This window comes from Hemitrygon akajei, chromosome 12 (genome assembly GCF_048418815.1).
Source record: "Hemitrygon akajei chromosome 12, sHemAka1.3, whole genome shotgun sequence".
In the NCBI taxonomy this organism is placed as follows: Eukaryota; Metazoa; Chordata; class Chondrichthyes; order Myliobatiformes; family Dasyatidae; genus Hemitrygon; species Hemitrygon akajei.
Window position 1 is genome coordinate 46778535 of NC_133135.1, and position 20730 is coordinate 46799264.

The following is a 20730-nucleotide window of genomic DNA, read 5'->3' on the forward strand; positions in this document are numbered from 1 at the left end:
CCCTCTTACATTTATCCTATTTTCTCTGCATTTCCATTTCCCCTTTTCACTACAACTTATCTGTACACTCAATGCAGTTTACAGTGACCAGAATTTAGGAGAATCAGTGGGCACCTCATTGAAAACTATGGAATATTGAAAGACCTAGATACAGTAGGCATGAAGAGGATGCTTCCTATAGTAGGAAAGGGCACAGCCTCACAATAGTGCATCCCTTTAGAATACAGATAAGGAACAATTTCTTTAGCCCAAGGGCAGTGAATCTGTGGAGTTCATTGTCACAGATGGCTGTGGAGGCCAAGTCTTCCTTTAGCTCCAGATGGCTGTTCATGTATTTGTATTTCTGTACATTTCTGGAATTGTCTGCTGAAGAAACGCCTCAGAGCAACTCAGTCATTTATGATCTACTGATGCTCCCCCACCCCCCCCCCCCCAGTTCTTCTTCATAATAATGTTCTTGAAAATACCATGTAAATAAAAGTAAAAATCAAACTCGTATCTATCTCTTGAGCTCCATGTATTAGTGCACCAACCCATCGTAACATACTGATAAAAAATGCATCAATGCTGAGCAAAGTTGTCAACCTATAAAAGTTTAATCGCATTTAAAATCTTATTATAACGCCTAATTTAGGTTATGAATTGGCATATGTAAACCAATTTAGATTTAAAATATTCATAAAGAAATCAGTGAGCATCATTTAACTCACAGTAATTTTAAGGATTTCAGGAACTTAATTGCATACTGCTAACAAGAGGAAAGGCAATTGATTTGAAACATAAGCTCTTTTATCCCCACAAATATTCCCCGACCTGCCAAACTTTTCCAGCATTTTCTGTTTTTTATTTCAGATTTCTAGTAGCCGTAGTGTATGGAAAATTTGAAACCAAATTTAAAATGTAGAAACTGCTCTGTAAATTTAAAAGAATATCAAATAGAAAAACAAAAGAAAACTTGATTGAATCAGAAGAAGTAAACACAAGGAATGTTTTTGAGCGTCAATGGAATAAAAAATTAAAACTGGTGAGACACAAATGGTGCTGTTGGTTTGTAGTAGCTTTTTTGGGGTTATTACCAAAGATCGATTTCATTCCATTACGCATAAGAAGTAGAAATGAAATATTATTTTCATCTCACTTAATTTTGACATCTAAATATTATACCAATTGTGACTTTCACTTGAACTTTTATACTCATGGGGTGGATAAATTAAATCAAATCCTTAGAAAGAGGTGACATAGGATCAGAGGATGTAAAATCCTTGTGGACAGAGTTAAGAAACTGCAAGGGTATACAGACCCTGGTGGGGATGGGAGTTTTTTATACAGTCCCCTGAACAGAAGACAGGCTGTGGGATACAAATTACAACAGAAGAGAGGAAAGGCATGTAAAAAGGACAATGTTATGATATGGATTTCAATATACAGGTAGATTGGGAAAATTAGGTTGGTGCTGGATCCTAAGAGATGAAATTTGTAGAATGGCTATGAGATGGCTTTTTGGAGCAGCTTGCGGTTGAGCCCACTAGGAAAAAAAGAAAATCTGCATTGGGTATTGTGTAATGAACTTTAATTTGATTCTGGAGCTTAAGATAAAGGAAACAGTAATCATAATATGATATTACCCTACAGTTTGAGATGAAGAAGCTAAAGTCAGATGTATCAGTATTTCAGTGGAGTAAAGGGGGTTACAGAGGCATGAGAGAGGAGCTGGCCAAATTTAATTGGAAAGGCACACTAGCTGGGATGATGGCAGAACAACAATGGGTGGAGTTTCTAGGTGCAATCAGAAGGTACTGGATAAGACCATAAGATATAGGAGCAGAATTAGGTCATCGAGTCCGTTCCACCATTTCATCATGGCTAATCCAATTTCCCTCTATAAGACCATAAAATATTTATATACTAAAGAAAAAGTATTCTAAAGGAAAGATAAGGCAACCATGGCTAACAAGGGAAGTCAAGCCCAGTGTAAAAGCAAAATAGAAGGGCATATAATGCAGCAAAAACTAGTGGGAATTCGGAGGATTGGGTATCTTTTACCATAAGGAGAGAAAAGATGAAATATGAGATAAGCTAGCCAATGATATAAAAGAGGATACCAAAAGCTTTCCGTGATAGATAAAGAGTAAAGGAGAAGTGACAGTGGATATCAGACCACTGGAAGATGGTGCCACAGAAGTAGTAATGGGGGAGAAATAAATGGCAGACAAACTTAATAGGTATTTTGCATCAGTCTTCACTGTGGAGGACACCAGCAGTAGGAGAAAAAATTGAGAGTGCAAGGGGCAGAAATGTAGTTATTATTACTGAGGAGAAGGTGCTTGGGAAGCTGAAGGATCTGAAGGTAGTTAAGTCACCTGGACCAGATGGACTACACCCCAGAGTACATAATATCTACATTTTTCTTTTCATTTGACTTTCTTAAACTGATCAAAATAATACATACAATGCGTTGGGAGAGCTCAGCAGGTCAGGCAGCATTGATGGATGGGAATAAACAGTTGCCGTTTTGGGCTGAAACCCACGTCGACGGTTTATTCCCATCCACAGATACTGTACTGCCTGAGCTGCTGAGCTACTCCAGCACATTGTGTGTATTACTCTAGATTTCCAGCATCTGCAGAACCTCTTGTGTTTATAAATACTCTTCTATTCAGTTAAAGTGTTATATAAGATTAACTATTGCATGATTCCCTTTGGGTTTAACTATCCAATCAAAACTCCAGTTATATGTGTACTTAAATAGAAGTCTTTGAAATACCTATTATTCTTGACATCATTCCATTGGGTATTTTCTTTCTTCGCTGACAATAGAAAACTAAGTACTTTGCGTCTGTCTATTGTTTGCTAGCAGTATCAATAGATTATTAGTGAAATTCCAATGAAAGTACTACATCAGCTACTTATCTCCAGAGCTGCTTAGCATCTACTCTTAATTGAAAGTTAACAAGGTACATATTATTGCTTTATTTTCTTGTTATATTTTATGAATTAGTTAAATCCAGGTTAATACTACCAAGTTATCCGCATTGCAGACTCTGATATGAGAAGTTTGTTTGAATATTGTAACATCTTTGTGCAAGGTTCAAATGAGGTTTAGAAGAGTACAAGGTGATTGGGTTGTAACAGCTAATACCTCAGAGTGACTTTAACTGGGTGGATGTGGAAATGATGCCTGTTCTTGTGGGAGAATCTAGAGCTAATGGTTAGGGTTTAAACATAAGGGGTATCAACAGAAGACAGAGATGAAGCGATATTTTTACTTTCAGAGTGTTATGAATCTTTGGATTTCTCCTCCTGAAAGATGATGGAAGTAGAATCCTTGATGATTTCAAGGCAGAAATGAATGGATTTCAGATGAGCTCAGGACTGAAGGGTTATTGCGAACAAGCAGAAACATGGGGGTGAGGATACAGATATATCAGACATGATCTGTTTGAATGATAGAACAGGCTTAAGGGGCTGAGTGGTCTATCCTTGTTCTTATATACACATTCATATATTTAAACATCAGATTTACTTAAGCCATCAAAATTGCTTAACAGAATTTAACCAAATATTAATACATATGATGAACCTACTGATACTTTCCAGCTGTATCTGAAGATTAACGATTAGCTTGATTTGTCACATGTAGATTGAAACATCGAAACCTACAGTGAAATGCGTCGCTTGTGTCAACAAGCAACAGAATCTGAGGATGTTCAGGCGCCAACATACACATCCACAACTTACTTTCTCTAACCCGTTCATCCTTGGAATGTGGTAGGAGACCGGAGCATGTGGAGGAATTCCACATGGTCACAGGGAGAATGTACATACTCCTTACAAGCAGCAGCAGGAATTGAACCTCGACTGCTGGAACTCCAAAGCATTATGCTAACCAAATGAAAATTCGGATTGAAAATGTGCTTTTTCTGTGGAGAAAATCTTTTTGAACTAATTCTGCATAATGACTAACTTAATTTCCAGTAAATGGCAGGAACTTAAATGAGCTTCCTGTCAAGAGATGAAAAGCAAACTCCGCAAGCTTAAAGCAACAGTTTAAAGGCCATGGCAATGGAGGTAGAACAGAGACACATTGCAGCTGTTCTTGCTCTGTTATTGCCAATGATTTTCAAGAATACAATCACAAATGACATTATGCTGCATGATTAACTTCTTCACAGAAATATTCCATAAAGGATCACTTGAAAAGGCCCTTACAACAAGTAGCCATTTCAATGTAAAGAAAGAGTTGTTTATGATTCTTAAGGCAGCAATTTATTATCTGGAAAGGTGATTTGATTTCAGAATTACTGGCTGAGGATATTTCCTTTGTACATTTAACAGATTCCTTTCTGGCTTTAATGGCTCCTCTTTTGATTATTGTTTATGGTGCTAAATGAAGAAATCAAGTTATGTAATTACCAGCAATTGTGTAAATGGCAGTTACTGCCAGAAGAGTTACTGTAGAAATGTAGAGATTCCAACCCAGTGAGACTTGGATAAAAAGTGCTCCAGAGAAAATGTCAGTCTGAAAGAAAGATTTCAATTAATACATAAACAATAATATGATCTACATTACGAATATACTTATTGAAGACAGAAAAAGCATGAAAATTGAGGAATCCATTAAAAAAGACATTCAGATTTAAGTTACTGGATAAAGAATGATTAAAACAAAACACTAATCAAATGTATTCAATATAAAAAATAATACTTTACCACATTTTGAAATTATTAATACTTATTATTGCGTACAATGTGCAACTTACATGAGATTACTTATTTTATCTAAACAAGTTCAACATCCTCAAAATGTTTTTGATATAAACTTAATAAATAATGAATTAGCATACCACTTCATAAACCTCATGGGTAAATGAGTTATTCTTAATTTCAAGTGCTTAGATATGGATCTAGTGACAGCTTGTCTTGTGAAAATCAGGAAAATGATAATAGCTCCATACCATTTTGAAGACACAACCAGGATTATTTCAATGCATGGCAAGTTTACTCCCAAGATTATCCATCTCTTCAACAATCATTATGAGAATTATTTGTAGAATTATTCACATTTTATTATTGTTGACCACAACACATGTATTCAAAGCTTTGTCTAGTATAACTTGCCCAATTGGTAAGGTATTAGCAATTGCACTCTTCTCTTCTAAGGTGAATGTATGAGGGAGAACTTGCAGTATTTAACCTAAAGTCATTTAATTCACCATTTATCATTTCATAAGGAATTGTCAAATATGGAAGTTTGCAACTAGCTAACCTGCCTGTGTTGTCGCTGTGGATATAATTCCAGAAAACAAAATATTGGAATGATTTCTATATAACACGTAAACAGTGGTCTGTAGCAAACTGTATTTTCTGCTGATCATCTCTTCACTATAATGCCCACAGACATGATTTGATTTGCATTTCTTCCCATGAATATGAACCATGCTCAATCAGCTGACATACAGCAGTATTTTACCCTGCTTTAGCATTTCAAAACAAAAAACAATCACATAATGGAACATATTAAAGGGCAAACTGACATGGTGAAATTACAGACATCTCTGGCGGACGGGTGCTGAGTTTTCAATAACCAAAATGCAATATTTTTCATGGTAATGGACACTCCTACAACCCTCAACAATGTTCAGTAAATTTATATTACAAGAGATAAAGGTTCTCCAGGCACTTATAATATTGTCTCACTTACTTACCGATATCTTAGTAAATATATACAGGATTAAAGATAATACAGACATGTAGATTTGGATTCTTTGTCCTCCAAACCTTTTCTGTAAATACTCAGGCATAGTAACCACACCAGCAGCAATGTACACTGGAACAAAAATCCAGCCGAGCACCACAAGAAGCCAAGTAGCCTAAAGTAAGATTATATATAATTAGAGAGATCAAGTCAGATTATCTTCACATTTAGAAAAAAACATTAATTTGATAAATGTTTATTAATTCCTAGCAATAATTATTAAAAAGACATTGTATAAAACTAGAAATTTGCACCATAGGAGCACACTTAGTTTGTAATGCCTTCTAAGAATAGTGTTGCTTAATTCCCTATTCCTGCTTTATGATTATAAATTTACCAGCTTCTCATCTTTAATTACTTTTTCAGCTCCTTTTAAAATTACATTGATCCAAATTTCAACACTATTTTGGTGAATCATTCGTGTTCCTGACAACCTCAAGTCATAGTCAATGAATTATACAGCATGAAAACCTTTTCCATGCTGTCCTTTTACCATCTACACTAATCTAATAATCTGCATTGTTTCTGCTGCACCCTGCCATGTCCACACACTGCATTCAATTCTAATCACCCTTTTCTCCCTGCTTCACCCTATGGCTTTTATACATTCCTTGGTTAATTGCCTTTCTGCTCTGTCCATCCCTGCTTCTGGTTCACACTCCGCAGTCCAGTAGGACATTACCATTTCAGGTCTACCTGATTTCCATCCAGCCTTTACCCTATCAGGTCCACTTGAACTTCTCAATGCCATCTCCTTTTCTAGCTCGCTTGAGTTCCACCCTGTTGTCACCATTTCAGGTCTAATTGAGCTCTTTTGAGATGAAAAACACTCATCTTTTTTTTTACACAGTTCTCAATTACAGTGGATTCTGGTTAATTGGCCCATCAGTTACCTGGGGCAGCTGCCTATTTGGGACAACTCTTAGTGAGCAAAAACTAATTGAGAAAATAGCTGGGATTTTCTTCTTCTTTTTGGGACACTATGCCCCTTAATTGAGGCAGGAGACTGTTGCTGAACAGCTTCTAACATTTGGGGCAGTCATTTGTGTGACTGTTAGACACAAGCTCACTGTAGTTTCAAGCATTCAGGTTTGGAGATGCCAGAAATGGCCAGGAGTGAAAATGAAAATGTTAAGAATTATGAAGAATTTGAAGGCATCAATAATTATCTTGAATGTTACAATGAAAATGAAGATTTGGAGTAGGCAATCATGAAAAATTGAATGAAGGCATCTATTATCTACACAAAATGTCTGTGATGACTTTGTTCATTTACAGTGGTCAAAGGAACACAGCAGCATACACTCAGCTCTCACCTGAGGCTGCAAAGAGCTGTTGGCATGTGATAGTGGGCACACCCCAGTATAGCGCTTCTACAGGCAGAATAAACCAGTTGAGCGTAGTCGGCGAGCCTTGTACCCCGGTATGATAGGGACATGCCTGCCCTAGCATGCAAGGTCAGCTCTGACAGACTGGATGGATAAGATCTAAGTAAGATCCAACAGACAGGAAGGCAGTTCTGCAATGCTCTGTGGAGAGCAAAGGGCATGTCAAGACACAGCAGAAGCCATGTTCAACACTGCAACCAAAGTGGACCCCAGAGTGATGACGTACGTACCATTGGATACGGACATCTGGGGTCGACAGGATGGAACCGCCCCAGTGCAATGGATTTTCCACTTTAAAAACTCTCCTCCACAGGTTTCCTGTCATTGTTGGATAGCCAGACAACCACTAAATCAACTATTAGGAACAAATCACAGTTTTATATATACTATAGTAGTATTGGTGGTGTTCTAATTTCTTCTGTATTTCACTTAAACACATTATTTGTTCCTCAGTTAAATGGTAATTTGTCTTTTTTTATACCTTTTTAACTATTCCAATAAAACTGCAGCTAAGTGGGGCAGCTAATTCACTGGGCCAAAATGTACTGGTCCCAATGTGTCCCAATTAACCGGAATCCACTCTGACTTCATGTGCTCATTCATATCCATCTGATGGAAGTACACAAAAATCTGATTTCTGGCTATTCATCCAATCGCTCCAAAGAGTTCTTCTCTTTCATTCCAATAAAACATGGTCTTAAAAATCTTTATGAGTTCACCTCTTAATGCTCTCTTTTAAGAAGGAGACATATATAACTATTTCAACATCTCCCCTACACATTGCTCATCTCTGGTAATGTCCTGTGAATTTCTTTTGTGCTGTCTCTAAGGATTACTCTACTGACAGGCACCGGGCCTAAGAACAGTGCATATCCCTCCTTACTCAGCAATTATCCTGGCTGTGGCTTCTGTAATTGGATTCTGAGTTGGGATAATGGTGTGTAAAATGATTACAGCAGAGACTGAAAATGATTAACACAGACAGGGAATGCAATCCTTGCATAAATTTGTCTGACACCATCCCCTAGGATCAAGGATGGCTTGCAGTTCATTGGGTCTCATGGTCACAAATGAGGCCATTATAAGACCTATAGACTTGGTCATATGCTCAGCAAGGATGCTAGATAGTTTGGGAGATGGTGAATTCCTTCCATTAGGGCTTTTGTGTACTCCAATCAGATGGATATGTGAGCACATGAAGTCAGAGTGGACCTTAAATTTCTTCCTGAAAGGATTTGAAAGCATTCTTTGATCATTTCTTTCGTCCACCTGCATTCTTTTTCCCTGATGGATCCCAGAGTGAAAATGTCTACTTCAGCCATCTGGCATTGAGCTTGCATGTACCATAACCTGCAGATGGGAGATGAGATCCCTTATATTGGGGATGCTGGTCCATCCATGGCAAGATGCTGATACTGGTCCACTTATCTTGCAAGTGGACATGGAGAATTTTGCACAGGCAGTATTGCTGGTTTCTCAGTGCTTTTAGCTGTAGATATCTCTTATTTTTAAGGATGTAGGAGGGCAGATATCTCATCTGCCTGATAAACAACATTCTATACGCCAGGTTTGAGGTCTTGAACTTTGAACCCTCTTTTGCTTAGATGGCCAAGTACTTACATTGTGACAATGCTGAATTACATCATCAGTGTTTGCTTTCATGGAATGTTGGCTCTGAGAAGTGGGAAGTTGCCCATGTTTTCCAAAGTCTCCTTGCACACCTTTATCATCTTGATAAAGGTGGATATATTCAGAGAATATTTGTTTTATGGCTGCTCACTTGTACATTCAGGTGACCTAATTTGGCCACCAAACATGAACATATATAAGCATTGTGTGCACTCTGTGATACGATAGACAATACTGAATGACTCTGATACTGATATATGTGAAAGCTTATCAATTTGTCCTGTAAACTGACTCTACTCTAGCAGAAAATGAGGAATAGCTGTGCAGGGATGATGTTCTATCTGTGGTACTGAGAATAGGTCCATTGTGGAATAATTGGTTATGGTCTGGCTTATGTGCTGCCATGTAGCAGATGTAAGGTAGATTTGAATATCAATGGGTAGCCAGATTTGAAAAGAATGCTCCAAGATCCTTCTTGCTTAAAGGAGCCAAAGACCTTTGGGAGGTCAAAAAAGCCATGTATAGCATTTTTCTTGGAGCTGGTGATCAGGGAAGATCATATCCATTGCAATATGGGAGGGCAGTCTTTGACCACTTAATAGCAGGTAATTGAGCAAAATACTGACAATATTTTCCCTATGACAGTCAGGAGAGACAGGCTGACTCCGCTGTACAATGTCTCAGAGGTTCCTTGGCAAGTTACATGAGAACATAAGAAGTAGGAGCAGGAATAGATCATCTGCTGGAGAGTCAGTATCCTGGCAAAAACTACACCATTAAGACAAAAGAAGACCCCAAGCAACTCCGTGAAAAAGTTATTGAAAAGCACAAGTCAGGAGATGAATACAAGAAAATTAAGAACATAAGAAATAGGAGCAGGAGTAGGCCATCTGGCCTATTGAGCCTGCTCCACCATTCTATAGAATGGCTGATCTGACCATGGATTCATCTCCACCTACGTGCCTTTCCCCCATAACCCTTAATTCCCCACCTGTGCAAAAATCTATCCAGCCTTGTATGAAATGTATTTACTGAGGCAGCCTCCACTGCTTCATTGGGCAGAGAATTCCACAGATTCACCACCCTCTGGGAAAAGAAGTTCCTCCTCATCTCCATCCTAAATCTACTCCCCCGGATCTTGAAGCTATGTCCCCTAGTTCTAGTCTCACCAACCAGTGGGCAACTTTCCTGCCTCTATCTTATCTATCTCTTTCATAATTTTATGTTTCTATGAGATCTCCTCTCATTCTTCTCCTCTTCCCACACGAGTAAGATAATGTTGTTTATTGTGAATGAAATTCTTCTCAACCACGATTTAGCGCTTCAGCAGAAATACCAAGTGACCCCTAGGGCTTATTGTTTTTCAGTTGTCAAACAGCCAATATGACTTCATGTCATATTTAGGTGTATGGCAAATGAGACTAATACAGGAATGTCAAATTCTTCCACAGGTAGATTAAGTGATGTTCGTCGGAACAGGTGCGTGGATAGTCTGTGTGTATGCAGGGATTTTCTGTGCTTCTAATGTATAACCCCAAGGTTCTCAATACCACCCAAGGTGCTTTTTTCACTTTGAGAGATATTTCCAAGATCTAGTGTGGTAGTTAAAAATCTTCAAGGAGACTTTGAGCATATCCTTGAATCTCATCCTTTGTGCACCTGGTAATCACTTTCCATGACAGATTTTGGAGCAGAATGCTTCTTTTTGAAGTCTGCTGTCAAATAGTAGCATTGTGGCACTCACTACAACATGGGTACTGTATCAAAAAATTCTAAAAATCATTGACACTTCTGAGTCACCAGTGTGGAATATATTGAGATATCTTAATAAAGACAGTATTGCAAACTAATGTGAAGCAAATTGAGTGATATGGAAAGGGTGTGGGTACCTAAAATTAGTCAGCTGATGGGTCACTTTGTATTTCATAGCAATAGTTGCCCGTAGATTAAGCTGTAGCAATGAAGAGCTCAGCAATAAAGTTGAGACACCCGTGATACATCTGACAAGACAAAAATATGTCTGGGTCTGTTGTTTCTGCGTATGGATAGTGCTGTGTTGGTTTGATACTGTCCGATTATCCTGCTGCTCTGTAGCATTTCCATTGTAAGGCCATGTTTTTTTGTGGCTCTGGAGACATGCTGATTCTAGGCTGGTGCCCATGACTGAGGCGTCGCGGGAGAACACGGAACATCGGGAGCAGCAGGTTAGCTGCCATGGGTTGTGAGCCCGGAGATCTGAGCCTTTCTGGGGCCGACACTATGGCGCAGGGTTCAGAAAAAGCGACGCAACAAACTTTTAACATTGTAAATCAGAGAGTTGTTTGTTATGTCTCCCTTCTTGCTGTGAAACGGAGAAAACTTTTTCCCTTATTAGGGACAGAGAGAGAGCCTGTGGTGTGTTGAATTACCAGGTGAACGACTAGTCGTTGGGGTAAAACAAGTCTGTGTCTTTATTGGTGCTTTGCTGCACGCTTGAGTGCTCGGTAGAGAGTGCTGATGATTTTTTGCTGGTGGGGGTGGGGGGTCGTTGCCTTGCTGCTGTTTGTGTGTGGGAGGGGGGAGCTGGGGGAGACTTTGTAGTTCTAACATTTGACTGTCATTCATTCTCTGTTTTCGTGGATGTTTGCGAAGAAAAAGAATTTCAGGATGTATATTGTATACATTTCTCTGATATTAAATGTACCTATTGAAACCTAAACTGGTTCCTCATTAATTGCTACTTCCAAGTTTAACACACACTTTAAAGCAATTTTTGTAAGAGTAAAGAAAATATCGATGTTCATACTCATCCTATAAAGCCCCTTAATTATTTTAAAATATATTTTATCCTCAGGCCTGTTTTCTCAGAGGTGGGATTATCCAAAGCAGAACTCCAAGCTGTCAGCAATTAGTAAACAACAGGTTTCTACTTTGTATGTGGCATCCATCATACTTACACTTGGTGGCCATTGTACTAGATGCCTCCTGTACCTAATAAAGCGGCCACTGAATATATGTCATTTAAATAAGCTTGAATGAACATTTGTGTATTAACAAAATGTTTTTATATATAAGCTGTGCTTTGAATATTAGGTTAAAGTAATTAAGTTTGTTATTTTCCATGGATTTTATACAAGGATCTGCAAAGGTAAAGACTTTCTAATCCCATTTTGATTTGTTTGCACATTCTTCAATGCAAGTGAAAATATTGTCCTTCCAATGGAGCAATTAATTCACATTCAAATAAACATTATATCATGACAAGGGTGCAGAGCTGAATAAATTCAAGGATTTATTACTATAAGATTTGTTGATTTTATTTTGTAGCTGCTAATGTTTAGAAAGAGCAATTGATTTAAAATTTAAATTGAAATTTCGATGAATAGATTTTGAACTAAGATCAAGAATACAGTGGATGACAGATTAATTTAAAAGTATATGCTGTTTATGAATTCGATTTTGTGTGCGCTTTGGAAATATATCAACCAAACCTACATTCCATTCAAAACCACCAACAGCAATGCCTCCTGCAGCTCCAGTGCCTGCCAGACCGATAAACAGGCCACTCCCAACATTACTGGACATTAGAGAAGCCCCAATCTGTTCATGAAGCAAAAACAAATAGAATCAAGATACTGCACTGGTTCCAGTGTTAACCATGTCATTATATATGCATTTCCTTGTGACTTGTATCATTATTCAATTATTTGATTACAACTCTAAGCATTTATCCAACTACCGGTAATATAAACATTTGCTGGCATTATCTATTTTCTTTAGTGTGAAGATAAGATTTCCTGGATTTCCTGTTATTAATTTACCCATGCATTTTATCATCATTATCACAAAGACAGTAGAGCCAATGTCATTATTTCTAGCTTTTATAACTACTTTATCTTGTAAACTTCATAACAGAAAAACAAATAATAATGAACCTGATTCAGGTATGGGCAAGTGAATAAACAACTAGAAGTTCTTTAATTTGCCTAACTGATGAAGCAGCTTCAAACTAAAGTCTGGTCTAGAAAGCAGCAGCCTTTACAAAGGAAGCATAAAAAGTAAACTACTTTTTTAACAGACTCTGAGATAGCAGTAATATCTCTTCCAGTTTTTTTAATCAGTTATTTATCTTCCGTGTTTATTTTTTTCTGGCAGCTAACATGAAGTAGTCAGGGCATTATTAGAATGCTACAAGGGTGAAAACCCAATATACCCAGATGCAGTGGCCTATACAGGATGTAACGTTACGGAAAGGAAGTTCCGAAGTTCTACATTAAAATTTTCAGGAATTAGCAGGTGAGTTAAAAAGTATGACTTCTTAGGTAGTTACCTCAAGACAATTCTCATACTGTGCATGAGTGAATATGGCATTAGAAGGAATAATTGATTGCCGGAAGTAAAATGTTTCTGGGAGTTTTTCAGATACCTGGGCTAATGTGACCATGTTTGAGGCTGAAGGACGTTGTGGATGGGACCAATACTGCTGAGAAGATCATCGGGGTCCCTCTTCCACCCATTAGAGATATTTAGCAGGAGTGCTGCATATGCAGGCCCTTAGCATTGTCAATGACCCCTCCTTTGACCTCCTACTATCAGGCTGGGGGTACCGTAGCATTCGGACAAGAAATGTTAGGATAGGAAACAGCTTTTCCCCCCCCAAGGCTGTAAGACTACTGAACTCCCTGCCACCACCCTGGTCTAATCATGTATGAAGTGCCAGTAGCATTATACTGTTTACTTTTTAACTTGCATCATATATGCACCTTATTAGTTGTTAATTTATTTGTGGCAATATTACTTTATGTGTTGTGTGTGAGTTAAATGTATGTGCTGTGTTGTGCACCTTGGCCTGGAAGGATGTTGTTTCATTTGGCTCTATGCATGTGTACGCATGAATGACAATAAACTGAACTTGAACTTGAATACTTGCAGAAAATGAAACATTAACTGAAAAGGGTTTAAATTATTCTGCCGGGGATGAACATTGTGATAAAATATTACAGAGGTAAAACATGGTTTAGGCATTAAAGAGAGCTAAATAGCAGCAAAGAATAGTTCAGAAATATGTAGGACCAGCCAAACAAATATCAGACAGTCTAAAATGGGTTGGAATTGAATGAGGTGACATGTAAGGTTGGCGAGCTGCACATACTGCATACAGTAGAAAAATAACAACATGGCTGAGACTGTTATTCTGGAATTCCTTGCGTAAAACACACTGCTGTTTTACTCTTTGTGGAAAGCACTACATTAAGTATTTCTCTTAGACAAGCACTTGGACATCTATTCTAATATCTTGAGGTCTGCAGTGGCATAGCAAAACTATTAATCGTTTGACTTGGAATATAGAGTGTCAAGATCAAATCCCCATGGGGCAGATAGGAACTTAACCACAAATGAATTAAAATAATCTGGAAATAGTGATCATGAAACAATCAGATTGTTGTACTAGTTTTCCCTAATATGCTTCATTAAAGATAATCTTACAATCTCTGGCCTAGATGTAACTCCAGATCCATTGCATGCTGTTGAGTCTTGTTTATAATTGTCCATAAACTGAGCAGTTTTGAAGCAATAAGCATTGGCCTTACAAATGATAAGACCAATGCAAATATGTGGCTCCTTATTTTGTTTAATAATATTCTATGGCTTGTGGCAATTCATTTCATTAAATGCAACATAAAAGTTAATCTTATTTAGGGCAAAGGGCTGAAGAGATGGGCAAAAAAAGATCAAGGTCAGATTAAAACTGAATTAGGTTTAAGAAGGTTTCATTACGCAGTAGAAAATAAAGTTTACTATAGGCAACTACATTGAAGATTTAAAAAGAGAGCAAAGAGTTAGCATAAAACCTCATAACACAAAAGATAAGTCACCCATAAATATCTTAAGAGTAAACCAGTGATTAGAGTCAAAAATCTAGACAAAAAGGAGTGATTAGAGACAAAAATCATATTATTGAAACAAAGGGCTTGGCTGAAGTCTGGTACGACAACATTAGGTACACCTTCAGTAAACAAAGATGATGCTACCAATACTGTAATAATGGAGGAGGCAATAGCAATATTGAATTCATTAAAAATAAAGGAGCTATTTAACAGAATGGGGATACTCAGAAGTGGAAAAGACACCTTGGGTAGGATGCATCCCAGAATGTAAAGGGGGGGGGGGGGGGAGGGAGGAATCTCCTTCCTATACAAGGGAGTGATGCCAGAGGACTGAGGGACACAGCCTCAAAATACAAGGATGTCCCCTTGGAACAGATATGAGGGGGAATTTCTTTAGCCTGAAAAAGGTGAATCTGTGGAGATCATTGCCACAGGTGGCTTTCGAGGCCAAGTCACTGGTAAATTTGATAGGGAGAAAGTAAGGTCTGATGTAGCAGTACTTCAGTGGAGTAAGGGAAATTATAGTTGTAAGAGAGAGGAGCTGGTCAAAGTAAATTGGAAGGAGCTGCTGGCAGGGATGTCAATGACCAGCAATTGTGTGTGTTTCCGTTAAAAATGAGGAAGGTGCAGGACATGTGTATTCCAAAAATGAAGAAATACTCAAATGGTAAAATAGTACAATCGTGGCTGACAAGGGAAATCAAAGCTACTGTAAAAGCAAAAGAAACAGCATACAACAAAGCAAAAATTAGTGAGAAGATAGAGGATTGGGAAGTTTTAAAAAACCTATATAGAGCAAAAATCATTGAAGGGAAAAGATGGAATATGAAAGCAAGCTAGCAAATAATATCAAAGTGGATAGCTTAAGTTTTTTTCAAGTATGTTAAAAATAAAAGAGAAATGAGAGTGGATATAGGACTGCTAGAAAATGAGGCAGGAGAAATAATAACAGGGGACATGGAGATGACTGCAAAAATGAGTATTTTGCATCAGTCTTCACTATGGAGGACACTAGCAGTGTGTCTGATGTAGTGTGTGAAGGAGGAGAAGTGGGTGCAAGAGAGAAGGTGCTCAAAAAGCTGAAAGACCTAAAGGTACGCAAGTCACCTGGACCAGAGGAACTGCACCCCAGGGTTCTGAAAGAGGTAGCATTAGAGATTGTGGTGGCATGAGAAATGATCTTTCAAAAATTATTGGACTCTGGCATAGTGCCAGAGGACTGGTAAATTGCAAATGTCACTCCACTCTTTAAGAAAGGAGGAAGGCAGCAGAAAGGAAATTATAGACCAGTTAGCCTGACCTCAGTGGTTGGGAGGATGTTAGAGTCAATTGTTAAGTATGAGGTGATGGAGTATTTTGTGACACAGGACAAGATAGTACAAAATCAGCAGGGAAAATCCTGCCTGACAAACTGTTAGAATTCTTTGAGGAGATTACAAGTAGGATAGATAAAGGGGATGCAGCGGATATTTTATATCTGGACTTTCAGAAGGCCTTTGACAAGGTGCCACACATGAGACTGCTTATCAAGTTAAGAGTCCATGGTATTACAGGAAAGTTACTAACATGTTTAAAGCATTGGTTGATTGGTAGGAGGCAGCAAGTGGGAATAAAAGGATTCTTTCTTGGTTGCCTGCCAGTGACTAGTGGTGTTCCGCAGGGGTCAGTGTTGGGACCACTTCTTTTTATGCTGTATATAAATGATTTAGATGAGTTTGTTGCTAAGTTTGCAGATGGTATGAAGATTGGTGGAGGGGCAGGAAGTGTTGAGGATATAGGTAGGATGCAGAAGGACTTAGATTAGGAGAATGGGCAAGAATGTAGCAAATGAAATATAATGTTGGAAAATGCATGGTCATGCATTTTGGTAGTAGAAATAAATGTGCAGACTATTTTCTAAATGGGGAGAAAATTCAGGAATCTGAGATGCAGAGGGGCTTGGGAGTCCTTTAGCAGAACACCCTGAAGGTTAACTTGCAGGTTGAGTCAGTGGTGAGGAAGGCTTATGCCATGTTAGCATTAATTTCAAGAGGTCTAGAATACAAGAGCAAGGATATGATGCTGAGTCTTTATAAGGCACTGGTGAGACCTCGCCTTAAGTATTGTGAACACTTTTGGGTCCCTCATCTTAGAAAAGGTGTGCTGGCATTGGAGAGGGTCCAAAGGAGATTCACAAGGATGATTTCAGGAATGAAAGGGTTATCATATGAGGAACGTTTGATGGCTCTGGGTCTGTACTCACTGGAATTCAGAAGAATGAGGGGGGATCTCATTGAAACCTTTTGAATACTGAAAGGCTTCCTAGACAGAGAAGATGTGGAAAGGATGTTTCCCATGGTGGGAGAGTGTAAGACAAGAGAGCACAGCCTCAGGATAGAGGGGTGCGTTTTCAAAATAGAGATGCTGAGAAATTTCTTTAGCCAAAGGGTGGTGAATTTGTGGAATTTGTTGCCACATGCAGCTGTGGAGGCTAGGCTATTGGGTGTATTTAATGCAGAGATTGATAGGTTTTTGATTGGATATGGCATCAAAGGTTACAAGGAGAAGGCTGGGAATTGGGGTTGAGGAGGAAATAGAAAAAAAGCATCAGCCATGATTAAATGGCAGAGGAGACTCGATGGGCCAGATGGCCTAATTCTGCTCCTATGTCTTATGGTCTTATATTTAAACTGGAGGTTGACAGGCTCTTGAGTAGTAAGGGGTTCTAAGGTTACAAGAAGACAGGACAATGGGTTTGACAGGTATAAGTCACCCATGAATGAAATGGCAGAGCAGACTCGATGGGTTGAATGGCTTAATTCTGCTCTGTATCTTATGGTCTAGGAATTCAAATATTACATTCACTATGGGGAAAGAGCAGTGAATAGAAATAATCTGGAACAAGCATGATAGCTGAATGGTCTCCTCTAAAATTTGAAAATATCCTTGACAAGACTACACATAAAAGTTAGTCTATTTTTTGATTAAGTGTTAAAAAATCTTGAGATTTGTTTGCTTACTGGCTGAAAGCAAACAAATCTCAAGGTTGTATAATTTATACATTCTTTGATAATAAATGCTCTTTGAAACTTCGGAAAAATTGTAACATTTAGCAAGACAAAATGCACAATACTATCACTGATTGAACACTATACTAATCCACAACCAATATTAACTTACTTCAGAAAAATAATTATATTTATGAACTTACAGGCCACCATGTCATAGATTTTCCTGCAAGGAAATATCCTCCCACAGTGTTCCGGTTGGCTCTCATAGACGACTAATATAGAAAGATTTGAGTGTCAATTCTCTTAATCAAAGTCCAAAATGAAAAGGAAAATAGACCAGTTAAAAATAAACTGTAGGCACCAAGGCCTTTGGAATACACTTAAGATTTTATATTCAGAAATCACGAACTGTTTCAAATCAATGTTATTAAAGTATTTCTTCAGCTTTCTAAATTCATATTTGTTTTTATATTTCTTTAAATTTTAGTTTAATCAAATGAGCCAAGAAATAACCAGCATGCATAAACTTACTCAGCAAAAATTATTGTAATCTGTTTCTCATATTTTGCCTTAATTCCAGCATAGAAGTTCAATCAATAAAATTTTCACAAGCTTAATTTTTAGAGTATTATAACATAAAGATTAATTTTGGTTCAAACGTTTAAATGCAATCCATATGTAATCACTAACAACGTAGCAAGTTTTGAGAACATAACAAAAGTTTGGCAGTCAGCAGTTGATTTTATGCATGTCATTGAAATAATATATACCAATAAAAATAAGAGCTAAAGTTATAATAAAAGACAAATTTAGGCAAAATTAATGTTATTTCAGGCAACTAATTATGTCACTTAGTTACTCTAAATTAGTAACTGCTGCAGTTTGTTTAGAACCATATTGTACTATATTGACATATCAAAATACACCAAAGGGTTTTTAAACTCCAGAGGTGATAATACATTCAAGTTCAAAAGTATAAACATCAAGTGGAAGACATTTAAACACTATCTAAAAACACCACAGTTCAAGGGTACAACTATCACATTTTGAGAACTGCTTATTCCAAAGTACTCTGCACTCACCCATATTCCAACACACATAACAAATACAAAGTAAATAACAACCACAATAATGTCTGGTATCTCCAAAGCAAATATTCTCGAAACTCTGGGTGTCGGTTCCATTCTGTAGTCTCACTATTGAATTTTGTAAGCTGTGTTCTTTTGAAATTGAACTTTGGACACATTTAATTATTAACATATTGAAGTAAGGGTGTTACAATCATTGCCAAGATGTAACAATCGCTTTTTAAAAATAAATCTGACCATATCAAATTCAAGCTTCTCATGAAAAGCCCATTGTTTCAGTTGTACATTGCTGTCAAGCAAAACAACTCCCTATTAACATGGATCCAATGCAATTTCAGGTGATGACAGGAAATTAGTTTGAAAATATTTTTTAATTTAGGAGCTCTAAGCATAACTAAAATTGAGACAAAACAAATTTATGAATCTTCCCAGAATTGTTACTTTTCAGATGCCATCATCAAACTACTAAGCCAAACAATCATGCAAGTTTGAATCTGCTCATTTTCCAAATCATGTTAGTAAATTTGAAGATGACTCCAAAATTGGTGGTATAGTGGACAGAGAAGGTTATTTAAAATCACAACAGGATCTTGATCAATTGGGTAGGGAGCCGAGGACTGGCAGATGTAATTTAATTCAAGGTATATGTGAGGTTTTGCATTTTAGTAAGAACCAGGGCCAGACTTAACACAGTAAATGGTAGGGCTTTGTGGAGTGTTGTAGAACAGAGACCTAACAGTGCAGCTGCATAGTTCTTTGTAAGCGGCAACACAGGTAGAGAGCATGGTGAAGGTGGCGTCCGGTGTTATTGATTGTATTGAGTACTGGAGTTGGGATGTCAGCTTACAGAATCAGAATATCACTGGCATATGGCGCAAAATTTCTTGTTATGCGGCAACAGTACATTACAATACATAATAATAAAGGTAAAATACAGTAAGAGTATATATATTTAAAAAGTTAAATAAGTAGTGCAAAAAAGGAGTGAGGTAGTGTTCATGGGTTCAATATCCATTCAGAAATCAGAGAGAAAGAAGCTATTTCTGAATCGTTGAGACTGCAAAAATGCTCATGAGAATATTATTTGTACTGGAGGGCTTGGGTTTATGAGAGTCTGTATAGGCTAGGACCTTTCACTCTGGAGTGTAGGAAGCCAAGAGATAACTTTATAGAGCTTATTATCTCATGAAGAGCATAGATGAATTTAGTGGCCAGTCTTTTCCACAGGGGAGCCCAAGACTAGAGGGCGTAGTTTTGATACTACTGCTCAATAGTCCTGATGAAGGCTCTCGGTCCAAAACGACAACTGTTTACTCCTTTCCATAGATACTGCCTGATCTGCTGAGTTCCTCCAGCAGTTTGTGTCCTGCTTTGATTTTCCAGCATCTGCAGATTCTCTCATGAATGGGTAAAAACACATTTCCTTTCAGTTAAAGATGCCTGTTTCTACCTTCCTCATCATGTCGACCTTTCAGAGGTTGGCTGTTTCCAAACACTCTTATTTTATTAATACTGTTTCTCATATCCAAAGCATATTGCTGGAAAGCTGTCTCAGCTATGCTTTCACTGGGTGTCAATCTCATGCTCTTTTTCATTGCACTATTGTTCTGCTCTTCTTAGCATCTTTAGCAAGCCGAGCATCCTCCCAGCACGTCAGGATTTTTGATATCCTGAGCAGAGAAAGAGTACACAGGTACCTGAGGGCAACTTTCTCCCCTCCCCACATGCAGTACAGAATGTGGCAATAAATGGAACAAGCTGCCAAAGGAAGTGGTAGAGGCAGGTAGAATTATGACATTTAAAAGGCATTTAGAAGGAAAGGTTCAGAGGGATATGAGCCAAATGCAGAATGCTATTAGCTCAGTTCAGCAGTTTTGATAGTTTAACTGGTAATAAAGGGCATTTACATATTTCTTACCTCAACAATTTTAATATTTTTAAGCATTATTCTAAATTTGTATTTTTAAAACTGCAATAAATCTATGCTTAAGTAGATATTACAAATATAAGACT

The 20730-nt window shown here is 37.8% G+C and overlaps 1 protein-coding gene across 1 annotated transcript in view; it reads right to left on the minus strand.

Moving 5' to 3' along the window:
* The window catches only part of LOC140736972 (sodium/glucose cotransporter 4-like), a 59294-nt gene extending 38610 nt beyond the window's left edge, over window positions 1-20684 (minus strand). The window contains exons 1-5 of the mRNA XM_073063039.1: window positions 18712-20684; window positions 17830-17901; window positions 12247-12351; window positions 5706-5870; window positions 4414-4519 (exon numbers count right to left, since the gene is read on the minus strand). Of these exons, the coding sequence (XP_072919140.1) occupies window positions 4414-4519; window positions 5706-5870; window positions 12247-12351; window positions 17830-17901; window positions 18712-18813 (550 nt within the window). The 5' untranslated portion in view covers window positions 18814-20684. The remainder of the gene's footprint in view (window positions 1-4413; window positions 4520-5705; window positions 5871-12246; window positions 12352-17829; window positions 17902-18711) is intronic.
* Window positions 20685-20730: the final 46 nt, after the last annotated feature.